General features: G+C 44.7%; 1 protein-coding gene across 1 annotated transcript in view; it reads right to left on the bottom strand.

Annotated features, from left to right (window-relative positions):
- LOC139404748 (alpha-actinin-1) overlaps positions 1 to 14,883 on the bottom strand; it is a 79,001-nt gene extending 64,118 nt beyond the window's left edge. The window contains exons 1-5 of the mRNA XM_071147351.1: positions 14,807 to 14,883; positions 13,374 to 13,461; positions 8,573 to 8,651; positions 5,825 to 5,906; positions 4,484 to 4,569 (exon numbers count right to left, since the gene is read on the bottom strand). Coding sequence (XP_071003452.1) covers positions 4,484 to 4,569; positions 5,825 to 5,906; positions 8,573 to 8,651; positions 13,374 to 13,461; positions 14,807 to 14,870 — 399 coding nt within the window. The 5' untranslated portion in view covers positions 14,871 to 14,883. The remainder of the gene's footprint in view (positions 1 to 4,483; positions 4,570 to 5,824; positions 5,907 to 8,572; positions 8,652 to 13,373; positions 13,462 to 14,806) is intronic.
- Between the last annotated feature and the right edge of the window lie 5,269 nt (positions 14,884 to 20,152).

Raw genomic sequence — 20,152 nt, 5'->3', positions numbered from 1 at the left:
ACTATGGTATAGTGGTATAGGGCTATGGTATAGTGGTATAGTGGTATAGGACCATGGTATGGTGGTCTAGTTGTATAGGACTATTGTATGGTGGTCTAGTGGTATAGGACTATGGTATGGTGGTCTAGTGGTTTAGGACTATGATATAGTGGTATAGGACTATGATATAGTGGTATAGGACTATGGTATAGTGGTCTAGTGGTATAGGACTATGATATAATGGTATAGGACTATGATATAGTGGTATAGGACTATGGTATAGTGGTCTAGTGGTATAGGACTATGGGATGGTGGTCTAGTGGTACAGGACTATTATGGTCTCTAGTGGTATAGGACTATTATGATCTCTAGTGGTACAGGACTATTATGCTCTCTAGTGGTCTAGAAGGACTAGAGACTAGAGGGAGGCGCACACCTTCTGCTTGCCTGAGAAGGCCTGGTAGTAACACTGTGGTACTGTACCTTCTGCTTGCCTGAGAAAGCGTGGTAGTAACACGACACATAAGTCATGATGGCCTTCTCATCCGGCCTCAACGTGCTAACGATGTCTGCCCAGGGAACAAAGGGAGGAGGAGAAGGGGAGAGGGAAGGAGAGATGGAAAAAAGAGAGAAGCGCAGAGTAAAAGTGTGAGCCAACAGGCACCAGTCTGACCAGGTTGTCAGACACCAGGGAGAGAGGAGACAACAGGCACCAGTCTGATCAGGTTGGTTGGTTTGTTAGTTTATCTGTCTGTTTGGATTCTATTGGCGGTTTAGCTGTTATTGTCCCAATGGTTAGTATTCCTGGTGTCACCACTAAACAGGTGGGTAGGAGTTGGCTCGTCCACATTTAGTAATATTTCTGACTGTATTCATCATACTTGTTGATAGTGTGAATTTGTTTGATGTAGCCTTCTTTATACAGTAATCTGAGCTACGTGAGGTAATGTGAGGTTCACTATATACTGCTCATACTCTTGATCTTGACCCCATTCTTCCCCTTCTTCTACATGCCATAATAAAAGGCAGGCAGTGTCTGAATCCTCTCTTCCAATTATAAATAGAGAGAATATTTTTTTACATTTTTTTCTTCTTCGTTAGTTCTGGTCCTTATATAACTACACAACTCTTCTTCTTTAGTTCTGGCCCTTATATAACTACACAACTCTTCTTCTTCTCTAGTTCGGATCCTTATATAACTACACAACTCTTCTTCTTTAGTTCTGGTCCTTATATAACTACACAACTCTTCTTCTTTAGTTCTGGCCCTTATATAACTACACAACTCTTCTTCTTTAGTTCTGGTCCTTATATAACTACACAACTCTTCTTCTTCTTCTTTAGTTCTGGTCCTTATATAACTACACAACTCTTCTTCTATAGTTCTGGTCCTTATATAACTACACAACTCTTCTTCTTCGTTAGTTCTGATCCTTATATAACTACACAACTCTTCTTCTTCTTCTTTAGTTCCGGTCCTTATATAACTACACAACTCTTCTTCTTTAGTTCTGGTCCTTATATAACTACACAACTCTTCTTCTTTAGTTCTGGTCCTTATATAACTACACAACTCTTCTTCTTTAGTTCTGGTCCTTATATAACTACACAACTCTTCTTCTTCTCTAGTTCTGGTCCTTATATAACTACACAACTCTTCTTCTTTAGTTCTGGTCCTTATATAACTACACAACTCTTCTTCTTTAGTTCTGGTCCTTATATAACTACACAACTCTTCTTCTTTAGTTCTGGTCCTTATATAACTACACAACTCTTCTTCTTTAGTTCTGGCCCTTATATAACTACACAACTCTTCTTCTTCTCTAGTTCTGGTCCTTATATAACTACACAACTCTTCTTCTTTAGTTCTGGTCCTTATATAACTACACAACTCTTCTTCTTTAGTTCTGGCCCTTATATAACTACACAACTCTTCTTCTTTAGTTCTGGCCCTTATATAACTACACAACTCTTCTTCTTTAGTTCTGGTCCTTATATAACTACACAACTCTTCTTCTTTAGTTCTGGTCCTTATATAACTACACAACTCTTCTTCTTTAGTTCTGGTCCTTATATAACTACACAACTCTTCTTCTTTAGTTCTGGCCCTTATATAACTACACAACTCTTCTTCTTTAGTTCTGGTCCTTATATAACTACACAACTCTTCTTCTTCTTTAGTTCTGGTCCTTATATAACTACACAACTCTTCTTCTTTAGTTCTGGTCCTTATATAACTACACAACTCTTCTTCTTCTTCTATAGTTCTGGTCCTTATATAACTACACAACTCTTCTTCTTCTTCTTTAGTTCTGGTCCTTATATAACTACACAACTCTTCTTCTATAGTTCTGGTCCTTATATAACTACACAACTCTTCTTCTTCTTTAGTTCTGGTCCTTATATAACTACACAACTCTTCTTCTTTAGTTCTGGTCCTTATATAACTACACAACTCTTCTTCTTCTTTAGTTCTGGTCCTTATATAACTACACAACTCTTCTTCTTTAGTTCTGGTCCTTATATAACTACACAACTCTTCTTCTCTAGTTCTGGTCCTTATATAACTACACAACTCTTCTTCTATAGTTCTGGTCCTTATATAACTACACAACTCTTCTTCTTTAGTTCTGGTCCTTATATAACTACACAACTCTTCTTCTTTAGTTCTGGTCCTTATATAACTACACAACTCTTCTTCTTTAGTTCTGGTCCTTATATAACTACACAACTCTTCTTCTATAGTTCTGGTCCTTATATAACTACACAACTCTTCTTCTTTAGTTCTGATCCTTATATAACTACACAACTCTTCTTCTTTAGTTCTGGTCCTTATATAACTACACAACTCTTCTTCTATAGTTCTGGTTCTTATATAACTACACAACTCTTCTTCTTCTTCTCTAGTTCTGGTCCTTATATAACTACACAACTCTTCTTCTTTAGTTCTGGCCCTTATATAACTACACAACTCTTCTTCTTCTTTAGTTCTGGTCCTTATATAACTACACAACTCTTCTTCTTTAGTTCTGGTCCTTATATAACTACACAACTCTTCTTCTTTAGTTCTGGTCCTTATATAACTACACAACTCTTCTTCTTCTTCTTTAGTTCTGGTCCTTATATAACTACACAACTCTTCTTCTTCTTCTATAGTTCTGGTCCTTATATAACTACACAACTCTTCTTCTTTAGTTCTGGTCCTTATATAACTACACAACTCTTCTTCTTTAGTTCTGGCCCTTATATAACTACACAACTCTTCTTTAGTTCTGGTCCTTATATAACTACACAACTCTTCTTCTTCTTTAGTTCTGGTCCTTATATAACTACACAACTCTTCTTCTTCTCTAGTTCTGGTCCTTATATAACTACACAACTCTTCTTCTTTAGTTCTGGTCCTTATATAACTACACAACTCTTCTTCTTCTTCGTTAGTTCTGGTCCTTATATAACTACACAACTCTTCTTCTTTAGTTCTGGTCCTTATATAACTACACAACTCTTCTTCTTTAGTTCTGGTCCTTATATAACTACACAACTCTTCTTCTTTAGTTCTGGTCCTTATATAACTACACAACTCTTCTTCTTTAGTTCTGGTCCTTATATAACTACACAACTCTTCTTCTATAGTTCTGGTATCAGATAAGAGATCAACCACTGTAGAACCAGATGGTATCAGATAGGAGATCAACCACTGCAGAACCAGATGGTTTCACATAAGAGATCAACCACTGCAGAACCAGATGGTTTCACATAAGAGATCAACCACTGCAGATCCAGATGGTATCAGATAAGAGATCAACCACTGCAGAACCAGATGGTTTCACATAAGAGATCAACCATTGTAGAACCAGATGGTATCAGATAAGAGATCAACCACTGCAGAACCAGATGGAGAGAGATCCAATGAAAACATGACCCATTCAACTCAAAGGTGACCAAGTACACATTGGCGGTAGTTGAGGTTAAGGAGCCCCCTTCCCCCCCTCCCTCCCTCCCTCACTACATAAAGTAATGAATCCAATCAAACAATTACATGTTGAGTTAGTTGTGTGCTAGGAGTTGAGTTAGTTGTGTGCTAGGAGTTGAGTTAGTTGTGTGCTAGGAGTTGAGTTAGTTGTGCGCTAGGAGTTGAGTTATTTGTGTACTAGAAGTTGAGTTAGTTGTGGTAGACTGGTCTGTCTGACTGGTGCCTGTTATAGCACCAGAGATAGACTATTTATTTTCCCATCATGCATTTGGAAAGTGTGAAACTGTGAACCAATACGGAGAGAGAGGAGGAAGAGCGTGAGCGGTTCCCTCCTGTTGTGGGGCGGTGCAGCTGCAGAGAGAGAATATGGTTAGTGTTAGAGGACAGATAGAGGAGCAGGAACCGAACAACCAGGAGGTGGTGAGGAGGAGAGGAGGAGGAGGGAGAGGTGAGGAGGAGGATGAGAGGTGAGGAGGAGGATGAGGTGAGGAAGAGGTGAGGAGGAGAGGGGAGCGTTGCATCCTGGGATACCTTCTGAGCGCCAGAGAATGCGTGGTAGAAGCTAGACACGTAGGTCATGATGGCCTTTTCATCTGGGCGGGCTGTGCCTACGATGTCTGTGGAGAGAAAGGGTGGATGGGAGGGGGGGTGGAGGAACGAGGAGAGGGAGAAGGGGGTATGGTAATGATCATGTTAAACACAACAGATAAATGACATGTCGTAAAGACTGGGGGTGAATGGTAAACACACCCTATTCTCTATATACAGTATACTACTTCTGGACAGGTTCAACACACAACAGACAAAATGAGTCAAGACCATAGAGTTGAAATAGAGGGCGGATCTTTGCAATAATAGCTTCAGTGACAGCAGAGCCTTCAGAAAGTATTCACACGCCCTCTTGACTTTTCCCACATTGTGCTACAGCCTGAATTTAAAATGTTTTAAGATTAGATTTTGTGTCACTGGTCTACACACAATAAAACCCCATAATGTCAAAGTGGAATTATGTTTCTACATTTAATTATTATTCTTATTTATTTAAAAAAAAAAAAAAGTGTTCTGATTATGAGGGGGGGGGGGGGGGGTACCCGGTCCCCCCCCCCATTTTTTTTATTTTTTTAGACCTCCTGCTCTATCCAACTCTATGGTAAAGAACCTCCACCCCACGATAACACGATGACAGCTTGATAAACAGGATAATAATATCCAGGAAGAAAAACTCCACTTTGGGTAACTCCAGACAGGGTGCTAATCTAGGGAAAATTCTAGAAAAAAAAAGCACTCGCACGCAAACACACACACGCACGCACTCGCACACAAACACACACACTCTCTCTCTCTCTCTAACCCTCTATGACATGTATATTTATGTACAGAGATAACCAGAGACACTGGGACAAGGCAAGAGGAACGGAATAGAGAGAGCAGTCTGTCATCTGACTGTATTCCTCTGTTCAGCTTCCTGAAAAATGAGAGGACCAGACAACCTCTGTGGGGTCAAAATGTCTTGGTATAAACAAATACCACTGAAAAAAAGACAATGGTAGCATCCCTAATGGGACCCTATTCCCTATATAGTGCACTACTTTTCACCAAAGCTGGTCAAAAGTAGTGCACTTAATAGGGAATAGGGTGCCAGCTGCTCTGATTTGTATCTAGTTAAACACCAAACAACACTGTTAAGGTCATTTTTAATGAATGTCAGTCCCCACTTCCGTCTGCTTAGCCCAGTGTTTCTTCATCCTGGTTCTGGGGACCCAAAGGAGTGCACATGTTCGTTTTGGCCCTAGCACTAACACCCGATTCAAATAATAAAAGGGTTTGGGAAACACTTCCTTAACCCTTGACCCTGGACCCTCCTGGTCTTACCCTCAGCGTCCAACATCTTGGGGATGTCCAGGTACTTCTCTGCCACGTCGAAGGCTGTGTTCAGGTTAGTCATGGGGTCATCCTACAGGAGAGAGGAGAGACATAGATAGAGGTCAGGGGTCATCCTACAGGAGAGAGGAGAGACAGAGATAGAGGTCAGGGGTCATCCTACAGGAGAGACAGAGATAGAGGTCAGGGGTCATCCTACAGGAGAGAGGAGAGACAGAGATAGAGGTCAGGGGTCATCCTACAGGTGAGAGGAGAGACAGAGATAGAGGTCAGGGGTCATCCTACAGGTGAGAGGAGAGACAGAGCGATAGAGGTCAGGGGTCATCCTACAGGAGAGAGGAGGAGGAATACAGACAGACAGTCCGCCCTCCCGTCCGTCCACCTACCTACCTACCTGTGGTACAGACAGGTAGAGGGACAGACGGACAGACGGACAGACGGACAGACGGACAGACAGACAGACAGACAGGTAGACAGACAGGTAAAGGGACAGACAGACATGTAGGCAGACAGGTAGAGGGACAGACAGACATGTAGGCAGACAGGTAGAGGGACAGACAGACATGTAGGCAGACAGACAGGTAGACATGTAGGCAGACAGACAGGTAGAGAGACAGGTACACAGACCGGTAGACATACTGTCACACCCTGATCTGTTTCACCTGTCCTTGTGATTGTCTCCACCCCTTACAGGTGTCGCTTATTTTCCCCAGTGTATTTATCCCTGTGTTTCCTGTCTCTCTCTACTAGTGTATTTATCCCTGTGTTTCCTGTCTCCCTGTACCAGTGTATTTATCCCTGTGTTTCCTGTCTCCCTGTACCAGTGTATTTATCCCTGTGTTTCCTGTCTCTCTGTACCAGTGTATTTATCCCTGTGTTTCCTGTCTCTCTGTACCAGTGTATTTATCCCTGTGTTTCCTGTCTCTCTGTACCAGTGTATTTATCCCTGTGTTTCCTGTCTCTCTATGCCAGTGTATTTATCCCTGTGTTTCCTGTCTCTCTGTACCAGTGTATTTATCCCTGTGTTTCCTGTCTCTCTGTGCCAGTGTATTTATCCCTGTGTTTCCTGTCTCTCTGTGCCAGTGTATTTATCCCTGTGTTTCCTGTCTCTCTGTACCAGTGTATTTATCCCTGTGTTTCCTGTCTCTCTGTACCAGTGTATTTATCCCTGTGTTTCCTGTTTCTCTGTACCAGTGTATTTATCCCTGTGTTTCCTGTCTCTCTGTACCAGTGTATTTATCCCTGTCTTTCCTGTCTCTCTGTACCAGTGTATTTATCCCTGTGTTTCCTGTCTCTCTCTACCAGTGTATTTATCCCTGTGTTTCCTGTCTCTCTATGCCAGTGTATTTATCCCTGTGTTTCCTGTCTCTCTGTACCAGTGTATTTATCCCTGTGTTTCCTGTCTCTCTGTACCAGTGTATTTATCCCTGTGTTTCCTGTCTCTCTGTACCAGTGTATTTATCCCTGTGTTTCCTGTCTCTCTGTACCAGTGTATTTATCCCTGTGTTTCCTGTCTCTCTGTACCAGTGTATTTATCCCTGTGTTTCCTGTCTCTCTCTACCAGTGTATTTATCCCTGTGTTTCCTGTCTCTTTGTACCAGTGTATTTATCCCTGTGTTTCCTGTCTCTCTGTACCAGTGTATTTATCCCTGTGTTTCCTGTCTCTCTGTACCAGTGTATTTATCCCTGTGTTTCCTGTCTCTCTGTACCAGTGTATTTATCCCTGTGTTTCCTGTCTCTCTGTACCAGTGTATTTATCCCTGTGTTTCCTGTCTCTCTGTACCAGTGTATTTATCCCTGTGTTTCCTGTCTCTATGTACCAGTGTATTTATCCCTGTGTTTCCTGTCTCTTTGTACCAGTGTATTTATCCCTGTGTTTCCTGTCTCTCTGTACCAGTGTATTTATCCCTGTGTTTCCTGTCTCTCTGTACCAGTGTATTTATCCCTGTGTTTCCTGTCTCTCTGTACCAGTGTATTTATCCATGTGTTTCCTGTCTCTCTGTACCAGTGTATTTATCCCTGTGTTTCCTGTCTCTCTGTACCAGTGTATTTATCCCTGTGTTTCCTGTCTCTCTGTGCCAGTGTATTTATCCCTGTGTTTCCTGTCTCTCTGTGCCAGTGTATTTATCCCTGTCTTTCCTGTCTCTCTGTACCAGTGTATTTATCCCTGTGTTTCCTGTCTCTCTGTACCAGTGTATTTATCCCTGTGTTTCCTGTCTCTCTATGCCAGTTCGTCTTGTCTGTTTCAGGTCAACCAGCGTGTTTTTCCCCGCGCTCCTGCTTCTTCTATTCTCTCTTTTGCTCGTCCTCCTTTTGACCCTTGCCTGTTTCTGGACTCTATACCCACCTGCCTGACCAGTCTGCCTGCCCTGACCTCGAACCTGCCTGCCCTGACCTCGAACCTGCCTGCCCTTCGGTACCTCCTGAACTCTGAACTGGTTTTGACCTTCTGCCCGTCCACAACCATTCTCTTGCCTACTGCCTTTTGGATCACAATAAATATCAAAGAGTCCATCTGCCTCCATCTGTCTCCATCTGCCTCCATCTGTCTGCATCTGCCTCCATCTGTCTGCATCTGCCTCCATCTGCCTGCCATGTCTGTGTCTGGCCTTGTGACCCGATACAGACGTGTTATTAGGCGAGAGGAAAAACAGATAGAGGATAATTTCCATCTCGTTAGACGTGATTTGCATTAGTGGTGGAAAGACTGCTAAGGTAAAACAGTAGCAGTAGCCTCACCTTGCGCAGCTTGCCATAGTCAATGAGCTCTGGACGGTGTCTGTGAATGAGAGCACAGAATCCCAACCCATCTTTCCAGCTGAGAGAGAGACAAAGAGAGGGAGAGAGAGAGACAGAGAGAGACAGAGAGAGAGATATAAGAGAACATTAGGATGAATCATAACACACCAAACCATGGAGCATATACTATAGAGCAGCACTGAGGAATCCCTAAACCTACACACTATTTAAATTCACTTTGACCTTCTCTCCCTGTCCATCCTTCCAGAAGGCATTGCCATGGCAGAGAATCTACCCTATGTGGACTGATAGATGAGCTACATTCATGTGCCATCAGGTCCTCATTAAAACAACAACGAGCTCTAACACTCTGATGCACATCACAGAACACATTGTTGGTCTGACCACCCTCGGAGTCAGGACTGGTGTTCATAGAGCCGGGTCTGACCAGCCTCGGAGTCAGGACTGGTGTTCATAGAGCCGGGTCTGACCAGCCTCGGAGTCAGGACTGGTGTTCATAGAGCCGGGCCTGACCAGCCTCGGAGTCAGGACTGGTGTTCATAGAGCCGGGCCTGACCAGCCTCGGAGTCAGGACTGGTGTTCATAGAGCCGGGTCTGACCAGCCTCGGAGTCAGGACTGGTGTTCATAGAGCCGGGTCTGACCAGCCTCGGAGTCAGGACTGGTGTTCATAGAGCCGGGTCTGACCAGCCTCGGAGTCAGGACTGGTGTTCATAGAGCCGGGTCTGACCAGCCTCGGAGTCAGGACTGGTGTTCATAGAGCCGGGTCTGACCAGCCTCGGAGTCAGGACTGGTGTTCATAGAGCCGGGTCTGACCAGCCTCGGAGTCAAGACTGGTGTTCATAGAGCCGGGTCTGACCAGCCTCGGAGTCAGGACTGGTGTTCATAGAGCCGGGTCTGACCAGCCTCGGAGTCAGGACTGGTGTTCATAGAGCCGGGTCTGACCAGCCTCGGAGTCAGGACTGGTGTTCATAGAGCCGGGTCTGACCAGCCTCTGAGTCCTCTCCTCTCCTCCCCCTTCTCTGTTCAATTATTGTCCTCCATCTTATGAACACCAGTCCTGAGGCTGAATCACACTGCCTGTAAAACCTCTAGCAGAGGCCTTGTGTGCGTCCCAAATTGCACCCTATTCCCTATATAGTGCACTACTGAACTTCCGGCGCCGACAGAGATGGCCGCCTCGCTTCGCGTTCCTAGGAAACTATGCAGTTTTTTGTTTTTTTACGTGTTATTTCTTACATTAGTACCCCAGGTCATCTTAGGTTTCATCACATACAGTCGAGAAGAACTACTGAATATAAGATCAGCGTCAACTCACCATCAGTACGACCAAGAATACGCTTTTCGCGACGCGGATCCTGTGCTCTGCCTTACAAACAGGACAACGGAGTGGATCCCATGCAGCGACCCAAAAAAACGACTCCGAAAAAGAGGGAAACGAGGCGGTCTTCTGGTCAGACTCCGGAGACGGGCACATCGTGCACCATTCCCTAGCATTCTTCTTGCCAATGTCCAGTCTCTTGACAACAAGGTTGATGAAATCCGAGCAAGGGTAGCATTCCAGAGGGACATCAGAGACTGTAACGTTCTTTGCTTCACGGAAACGTGGCTTACTGGAGAGACGCTATCCGAAGCGGTGCAGCCAACAGGTTTCTCCACGCATCGCGCAGACAGGAAAAAACATCTTTCTGGTAAAAAGAGGGGCGGGGGCGTATGCCTTATGACTAACGTGACATGGTGTGATGAAAGAAACATACAGGAACTCAAATCCTTCTGTTCACCTGATTTAGAATTCCTCACAATCAAATGTAGACCGCATTATCTACCAAGAGAATTCTCTTCGATTATAATCACAGCCGTATATATCCCCCCCCAAGCAGACACATCGTTGGCTCTGAATGAACTTTATTTGACTCTTTGCAAACTGGAAACCATTTATCCGGAGGCTGCATTCATTGTAGCTGGGGATTTTAACAAGGCTAATCTGAAAACAAGACTCCCCAAATTTTATCAGCATATCGATTGCGCAACCAGGGGTGGAAAGACCTTGGATCATTGTTACTCTAACTTCCGCGACGCATATAAGGCCCTGCCCCGCCCCCCTTTCGGAAAAGCTGACCACGACTCCATTTTGTTGATCCCTGCCTACAGACAGAAACTAAAACAAGAGGCTCCCACGCTGAGGTCTGTCCAACGCTGGTCCGACCAAGCTGACTCCACACTCCAAGACTGCTTCCATCACGTGGACTGGGACATGTTTCGTATTGCGTCAGACAACAACATTGACGAATACGCTGATTCGGTGTGCGAGTTCATTAGAACGTGCGTTGAAGATGTCGTTCCCATAGCAACGATTAAAACATTCCCTAACCAGAAACCGTGGATTGATGGCAGCATTCGTGTGAAACTGAAAGCGCGAACCACTGCTTTTAATCAGGGCAAGGTGTCTGGTAACATGACCGAATACAAACAGTGCAGCTATTCCCTCCGCAAGGCTATCAAACAAGCTAAGCGTCAGTACAGAGACAAAGTAGAATCTCAATTCAACGGCTCAGACACAAGAGGCATGTGGCAGGGTCTACAGTCAATCACGGACTACAGGAAGAAATCCAGCCCAGTCACGGACCAGGATGTCCTGCTCCCAGGCAGACTAAATAACTTTTTTGCCCGCTTTGAGGACAATACAGTGCCACTGACACGGCCTGCAACGAAAACTTGCGGTCTCTCCTTCACTGCAGCCGAGGTGAGTAAGACATTTAAACGTGTTAACCCTCGCAAGGCTGCAGGCCCAGACGGCATCCCCAGCCGCGCCCTCAGAGCATGCGCAGACCAGCTGGCCGGTGTGTTTACGGACATATTCAATCAATCCCTATACCAGTCTGCTGTTCCCACATGCTTCAAGAGGGCCATCATTGTTCCTGTTCCCAAGAAAGCTAAGGTAACTGAGCTAAACGACTACCGCCCCGTAGCACTCACTTCCGTCATCATGAAGTGCTTTGAGAGACTAGTCAAGGACCATATCACCTCCACCCTACCTGACACCCTAGACCCACTCCAATTTGCTTACCGCCCAAATAGGTCCACAGACGATGCAATCTCAACCACACTGCACACTGCCCTAACCCATCTGGACAAGAGGAATACCTATGTGAGAATGCTGTTCATTGACTACAGCTCGGCATTCAACACCATAGTACCCTCCAAGCTCGTCATCAAGCTCGAGACCCTGGGTCTCGACCCCGCCCTGTGCAACTGGGTACTGGACTTCCTGACGGGCCGCCCCCAGGTGGTGAGGGTAGGCAACAACATCTCCTCCCCGCTGATCCTCAACACTGGGGCCCCACAAGGGTGCGTTCTGAGCCCTCTCCTGTACTCCCTGTTCACCCACGACTGCGTGGCCACGCACGCCTCCAACTCAATCATCAAGTTTGCGGACGACACAACAGTGGCAGGCTTGATTACCAACAACGACGAGACGGCCTACAGGGAGGAGGTGAGGGCCCTCGGAGTGTGGTGTCAGGAAAATAACCTCACACTCAACGTCAACAAAACTAAGGAGATGATTGTGGACTTCAGGAAACAGCAGAGGGAACACCCCCCTATCCACATCGATGGAACAGTAGTGGAGAGGGTAGCAAGTTTTAAGTTCCTCGGCATACACATCACAGACAAACTGAATTGGTCCACTCACACAGACAGCATTGTGAAGAAGGCGCAGCAGCGCCTCTTCAACCTCAGGAGGCTGAAGAAATTCGGCTTGTCACCAAAAGCACTCACAAACTTCTACAGATGCACAATCGAGAGCATCCTGGCGGGCTGTATCACCGCCTGGTACGGCAACTGCTCCGCCCTCAACCGTAAGGCTCTCCAGAGGGTAGTGAGGTCTGCACAACGCATCACCGGGGGCAAACTACCTGCCCTCCAGGACACCTACACCACCCGATGTCACAGGAAGGCCATAAAGATCATCAAGGACATCAACCACCCGAGCCACTGCCTGTTCACCCCGCTATCATCCAGAAGGCGAGGTCAGTACAGGTGCATCAAAGCTGGGACCGAGAGACTGAAAAACAGCTTCTATCTCAAGGCTATCAGACTGTTAAACAGCCACCACTAACATTGAGTGGCTGCTGCCAACACACTGACACTGACTCAACTCCAGCCACTTTAATAATGGGAATTGATGGGAAATGATGTAAATATATCACTAGCCACTTTAAACAATGCTACCTTATATAATGTTACTTACCCTACATTATTCATCTCATTGGCATACGTATATACTGTACTCTATATCATCGACTGTATCCTTATGTAATACATGTATCACTAGCCACTTTAACTATGCCACTTTGTTTACATACTCATCTCATATGTATATACTGTACTCGATACAATCTACTGTATCTGCCTATGCTGCTCTGTACCATCACTCATTCATATATCCTTATGTACATATTCTTTATCCCCTCACACTGTGTACAAGACAGTAGTTTTGGAATTGTTAGTTAGATTACTTGTTGGTTATTACTGCATTGTCGGAACTAGAAGCACAAGCATTTCGCTACACTCGCATTAACATCTGCTAACCATGTGTATGTGACAAATAAAATTTGATTTGATTTGATTTACTTTTAACTAAGACCCTATGGCACCCTATTCCCTATATAGTGCACTACTTTTAACTAAGGCCCTATGGCACCCTATTCCCTATATAGTACACTACTTTTAACCAGTGCTATATAATAGGGTGCCATTTGGGACGTAGGGTTCTTCTATTACCTAATGTGAAAGTTCTGAATGTTGACATTCTTGTAGGGAGCAGTCTTCCTCTGGCACCACAGAAGAAGACCCTCTTTGGCTGATGTTTCTGTAGGTAGGAGAGGAGAAGAGAGGAAGGGAGGAGAGGAGCAGAAGGGAGGAGATGGGATGAGAGGGGAGGAGAGGAGCAGAAGGGAGGAGATGGGATGAGAGGGAAGGAGAGGAGCAGAAGGGAGGAGAGGGGAGGAGAGGAGCAGAAGGGGGGAGAGGGGAGGAGAGGGGCAGAAGGGGGGAGAGGGGAGGAGAGGAGCAGAGGGGAGGAGAGGGGCAGAAGGGGGGAGAGGGAAGGAGAGGAGGAGAGGAGCAGAAGGGAGGAGAGGGGAGGAGGAGAGGAGCAAAAGGGAGGAGAGGAGAAGGGAGGATGTAGGCGGAAAAACAAATCAATGAGAAATGAGTTAGTTAAAATCGTGCTGTGACATAGGATTGGTTCCAAACGGCATCCCATTTGACACATATCCTTAACCTGGACTGTTTCTGCTGAGCCAGTTCAAACTAATCACATTTGTGGCTGTAGGGGGTTTTAAAAGGAGAGGCTGTAAGGGGTTTTAAAATGAGAGGCTGTAGGGGGTTTTAAAAGGAGAGGCTGTAGGGGGTTTTAAAAGGAGAGGCTGTAGGGGGTTTTAAAAGGAGAGGCTGTAGGGGGTTTTAAAGGGAGAGGCTGTAAGGGGTTTTAAAATGAGAGGCTGTAGGGGGTTTTAAAATGAGAGGCTGTAGGGGGTTTTAAAAGGAGAGGCTGTAGGGGGTTTTAAAGGGAGAGGCTGTAGGGGTTTTTAAAAGGAGAGGCTCTAGGGGGTTTTAAAAAGAGAGGCTGTAGGGGGTTTTAAAAAGAGAGGCTGTAGGGGGTTTTAAAGGGAGAGGCTGTAGGGGGTTTTAAAGTGAGAGGCTGTAGGGGGTTTTAAAGGGAGAGGCTGTAGGGGTTTTTAAAAGGAGAGGCTCTAGGGGGTTTTAAAAAGAGAGGCTGTAGGGGGTTTTAAAAAGAGAGGCTGTAGGGGGTTTTAAAAGGAGAGGCTGTAGGGGGTTTTAAAGGGAGAGGCTGTAGGGGTTTTTAAAAGGAGAGGCTCTAGGGGGTTTTAAAAAGAGAGGCTGTAGGGGGTTTTAAAAAGAGAGTACCCCTGTGGACAGGCCAAGTACCCCTGTGGACAGGCCAAGTACCCCTGTGGCCAGGCCAAGTACCCCTGTGGACAGGCCAAGTACCCCTGTGGATTGTACCCCTGTGGACAGGCAAAGTACCCCTGTGGATTGTACCCCTGTGGACAGGCCAAGTACCCCTGTGGACAGGCCAAGTACCCCTGTGGACAGGCCAAGTACCCCTGTGGATTGTACCCATGTGGATATAATGTGTTATAACATGTTGTAAGCATGAATAAGCCTTTATAATGTCTACATCCTGGTACCTTCCACAGAGATGTCCTGGATGGCGAAGCGAAGGATTATGGTCCAGATCATTCCCAGGGTCATTTTAGCATTGCCGTCGACGATCTCTGCGGGAGAGGAGAGGAGAGGTTAGCCTGAGGTCACATTGACAGTGCTAGTTATAGTTTCACTGTGAAACAGATCCAGATCATTCCCAGGGTCATTTTAGCATTGCCGTCGACGATCTCTGCGGGAGAGGAGAGGAGAGGTTAGCCTGAGGTCACATTGACAGTGCTAGTTATAGTTTCACTGTGAAACAGATCCAGATCATTCCCAGGGTCATTTTAGCATTGCCGTCGACGATCTCTGCGGGAGAGGAGAGGAGAGGTTAGCCTGAGGTCACATTGACAGTGCTAGTTATAGTTTCACTGTGAAACAGATCCAGATCATTCCCAGGGTCATTTTAGCATTGCCGTCGACGATCTCTGCGGGAGAGGAGAGGAGAGGTTAGCCTGAGGTCACATTGACAGTGCTAGTTATAGTTTCACTGTGAAACAGATCCAGATCATTCCCAGGGTCATTTTAGCATTGCCGTCGACGATCTCTGCGGGAGAGGAGAGGAGAGGTTAGCCTGAGGTCACATTGACAGTGCTAGTTATAGTTTCACTGTGAAACAGATCCAGATCATTCCCAGGGTCATTTTAGCATTGCCGTCGACGATCTCTGCGGGAGAGGAGAGGAGAGGTTAGCCTGAGGTCACATTGACAGTGCTAGTTATAGTTTCACTGTGAAACAGATCCAGATCATTCCCAGGGTCATTTTAGCATTGCCGTCGACGATCTCTGCGGGAGAGGAGAGGAGAGGTTAGCCTGAGGTCACATTGACAGTGCTAGTTATAGTTTCACTGTGAAACAGATCCAGATCATTCCCAGGGTCATTTTAGCATTGCCGTCGACGATCTCTGCGGGAGAGGAGAGGAGAGGTTAGCCTGAGGTCACATTGACAGTGCTAGTTATAGTTTCACTGTGAAACAGATCCAGATCATTCCCAGGGTCATTTTAGCATTGCCGTCGACGATCTCTGCGGGAGAGGAGAGGTTAGCCTGAGGTCACATTGACAGTGCTAGTTATAGTTTCACTGTGAAACAGATCCAGATCATTCCCAGGGTCATTTTAGCATTGCCGTCGACGATCTCTGCGGGAGAGGAGAGGAGAGGTTAGCCTGAGGTCACATTGACAGTGCTAGTTATAGTTTCACTGTGAAACAGATCCAGATCATTCCCAGGGTCATTTTAGCATTGCCGTCGACGATCTCTGCGGGAGAGGAGAGGAGAGGTTAGCCTGAGGTCACATTGACAGTGCTAGTTATAGTTTCACTGTGAAACAGATCCAGATCATTCCCAGGGTCATTTTAGCATTGCCGTCGACGATCTCTGCGGGAGAGGAGAGGAGAGGTTAGCCTGAGGTCACATTGACAGTGCTAGTTATAGTTTCACTGTGAAACAGATCCAGATCATTCCCAGGGTCATTTTAGCATTGCCGTCGACGATCTCTGCGGGAGAGGAGAGGAGAGGTTAGCCTGAGGTCACATTGACAGTGCTAGTTATAGTTTCACTGTGCCATTTGATGTATATCAGGTTTATGATTTCATTGCTGGTGAAATAACATTGATCTGACTTCACATGTACTACAGTACTCCTACATGCACTACAGAACTCCTACATGCACTACAGAACTCCTACATGCACTACAGAACTCCTACATGCACTACAGAACTCCTACATGCACTACAGTACTCCTACATGTATTACTGTAGTAGACCTCACAGTGAAATGCTGAATACAACAGGTGTAGTAGACCTTACAGTGAAATGCTGAATACAACAGGTGTAGTAGACCTCACAGTGAAATACTGAATACAACAGGTGTAGTAGACCTCACAGTGAAATACTGAATACAACAGGTGTAGTAGACCTTACAGTGAAATACTGAATACAACAGGTGTAGTAGACCTTACAGTGAAATGCTGAATACAACAGGTGTAGTAGACCACACAGTGAAATGCTGAATACAACAGGTGTAGTAGACCTCACAGTGAAATGCCGAATACAACAGGTGTAGTAGACCTTACAGTGAAATGCTGAATACAACAGGTGTAGTAGACCTCACAGTGAAATGCTGAATACAACAGGTGTAGTAGACCTTACAGTGAAATGCTGAATACAACAGGTGTAGTAGACCTCACAGTGAAATGCTGAATACAACAGGTGTAGTAGACCTTACAGTGAAATGCTGAATACAACAGGTGTAGTAGACCTCACAGTGAAATGCTGAATACAACAGGTGTAGTAGACCTCACAGTGAAATGCTGAATACAACAGGTGTAGTAGACCTTACAGTGAAATGCTGAATACAACAGGTGTAGTAGACCTCACAGTGAAATGCTGAATACAACAGGTGTAGTAGACCTTACAGTGAAATGCTGAATACAACAGGTGTAGTAGACCTCACAGTGAAATGCTGAATACAACAGGTGTAGTAGACCTTACAGTGAAATGCTGAATACAACAGGTGTAGTAGACCTCACAGTGAAATGCTGAATACAACAGGTGTAGTAGACCTTACAGTGAAATGCTGAATACAACAGGTGTAGTAGACCTCACAGTGAAATGCTGAATACAACAGGTGTAGTAGACCTTACAGTGAAATGCTGAATACAACAGGTGTAGTAGACCTCACAGTGAAATGCTGAATACAACAGGTGTAGTAGACCTCACAGTGAAATGCTGAATACAACAGGTGTAGTAGACCTCACAGTGAAATGCTGAATACAACAGGTGTAGTAGACCTTACAGTGAAATGCTGAATACAACAGGTGTAGTAGACCTCACAGTGAAATGCTGAATACAACAGGTGTAGTAGACCTTACAGTGAAATGCTGAATACAACAGGTGTAGTAGACCTCACAGTGAAATGCTGAATACAACAGGTGTAGTAGACCTCACAGTGAAATGCTGAATACAACAGGTGTAGTAGACCTCACAGTGAAATGCTGAATACAACAGGTGTAGTAGACCTCACAGTGAAATGCTGAATACAACAGGTGTAGTAGACCTCACAGTGAAATGCTGAATACAACAGGTGTAGTAGACCTCACAGTGAAATGCTGAATACAACAGGTGTAGTAGACCTTACAGTGAAATGCTGAATACAACAGGTGTAGTAGACCTTACAGTGAAATGCTGAATACAACAGGTGTAGTAGACCTTACAGTGAAATGATGAATACAACAGGTGTAGTAGACCTCACAGTGAAATGCTGAATACAACAGGTGTAGGTAGACCTTACAGTGAAATGATGAATACAACAGGTGTAGGTAGACCTTACAGTGAAATGCTGAATACAACAGGTGTAGTAGACCTCACAGTGAAGTGCTGAATACAACAGGTGTAGTAGACCTTACAGTGAAATGCTGAATACAACAGGTGTAGTAGACCTTACAGTGAAATGCTGAATACAACAGGTGTAGTAGACCTTACAGTGAAATGCTGAATACAACAGGTGTAGTAGACCTTACAGTGAAATGCTGAATACAACAGGTGTAGTAGACCTTACAGTGAAATGCTGAATACAACAGGTGTAGTAGACCTTACAGTGAAATGCTGAATACAACAGGTGTAGTAGACCTTACAGTGAAATGCTGAATACAACAGGTGTAGTAGACCTTACAGTGAAATGCTGAATACAACAGGTGTAGTAGACCTTACAGTGAAATGCTGAATTACAACAGGTGTAGTAGACCTTACAGTGAAATGCTGAATACAACAGGTGTAGTAGACCTCACAGTGAAATGCTGAATACAACAGGTGTAGTAGACCTTACAGTGAAATGCTGAATACAACAGGTGTAGTAGACCTCACAGTGAAATGCTGAATACAACAGGTGTAGTAGACCTCACAGTGAAATGCTGAATACAACAGGTGTAGTAGACCTTACAGTGAAATGCTGAATACAACAGGTGTAGTAGACCTTACAGTGAAATGCTGAATACAACAGGTGTAGTAGACCTTACAGTGAAATGCTGAATACAACAGGTGTAGTAGACCTTACAGTGAAATGCTGAATACAACAGGTGTAGTAGACCTTACAGTGAAATGCTGAATACAACAGGTGTAGTAGACCTTACAGTGAAATGCTGAATACAACAGGTGTAGTAGACCTTACAGTGAAATGCTGAATACAACAGGTGTAGTAGACCTTACAGTGAAATGCTGAATACAACAGGTGTAGTAGACCTTACAGTGAAATGCTGAATACAACAGGTGTAGTAGACCTCACAGTGAAATGCTGAATACAACAGGTGTAGTAGACCTCACAGTGAAATGCTGAATACAACAGGTGTAGTAGACCTTACAGTGAAATGCTGAATACAACAGGTGTAGTAGACCTTACAGTGAAATGCTGAATACAACAGGTGTAGTAGACCTCACAGTGAAATGCTGAATACAACAGGTGTAGTAGACCTTACAGTGAAATGCTGAATACAACAGGTGTAGTAGACCTCACAGTGAAATGCTGAATACAACAGGTGTAGTAGACCTCACAGTGAAATGCTGAATACAACAGGTGTAGTAGACCTTACAGTGAAATGCTGAATACAACAGGTGTAGTAGACCTTACAGTGAAATGCTGAATACAACAGGTGTAGTAGACCTTACAGTGAAATGCTGAATACAACAGGTGTAGTAGACCTTACAGTGAAATGCTGAATACAACAGGTGTAGTAGACCTTACAGTGAAATGCTGAATACAACAGGTGTAGTAGACCTTACAGTGAAATGCTGAATACAACAGGTGTAGTAGACCTTACAGTGAAATGCTGAATACAACAGGTGTAATAGACCTTACAGTGAAATGCTGAATACAACAGGTGTAGTAGACCTTACAGTGAAATGCTGAATACAACAGGTGTAGTAGACCTTACAGTGAAATGCTGAATACAACAGGTGTAGTAGACCTCACAGTGAAATGCTGAATACAACAGGTGTAGTAGACCTCACAGTGAAATGCTGAATACAACAGGTGTAGTAGACCTTACAGTGAAATGCTGAATACAACAGGTGTAGTAGACCTTACCGTGAAATGCTGAATACAACAGGTGTAGTAGACCTTACAGTGAAATGCTGAATACAACAGGTGTAGTAGACCTCACAGTGAAATGCTGAATACAACAGGTGTAGTAGACCTTACAGTGAAATGCTGAATACAACAGGTGTAGTAGACCTCACAGTGAAATGCTGAATACAACAGGTGTAGTAGACCTCACAGTGAAATGCTGAATACAACAGGTGTAGTTGACCTTACAGTGAAATGCTGAGTACAACAGGTG

Source organism: Oncorhynchus clarkii, unplaced genomic scaffold (assembly GCF_045791955.1).
Source record: "Oncorhynchus clarkii lewisi isolate Uvic-CL-2024 unplaced genomic scaffold, UVic_Ocla_1.0 unplaced_contig_13609_pilon_pilon, whole genome shotgun sequence".
Lineage (NCBI taxonomy): Eukaryota > Metazoa > Chordata > Actinopteri > Salmoniformes > Salmonidae > Oncorhynchus > Oncorhynchus clarkii.
The sequence above is the reverse complement of the archived record's forward strand: the minus strand, read 5'-3'. Positions and strand labels throughout refer to the sequence as shown.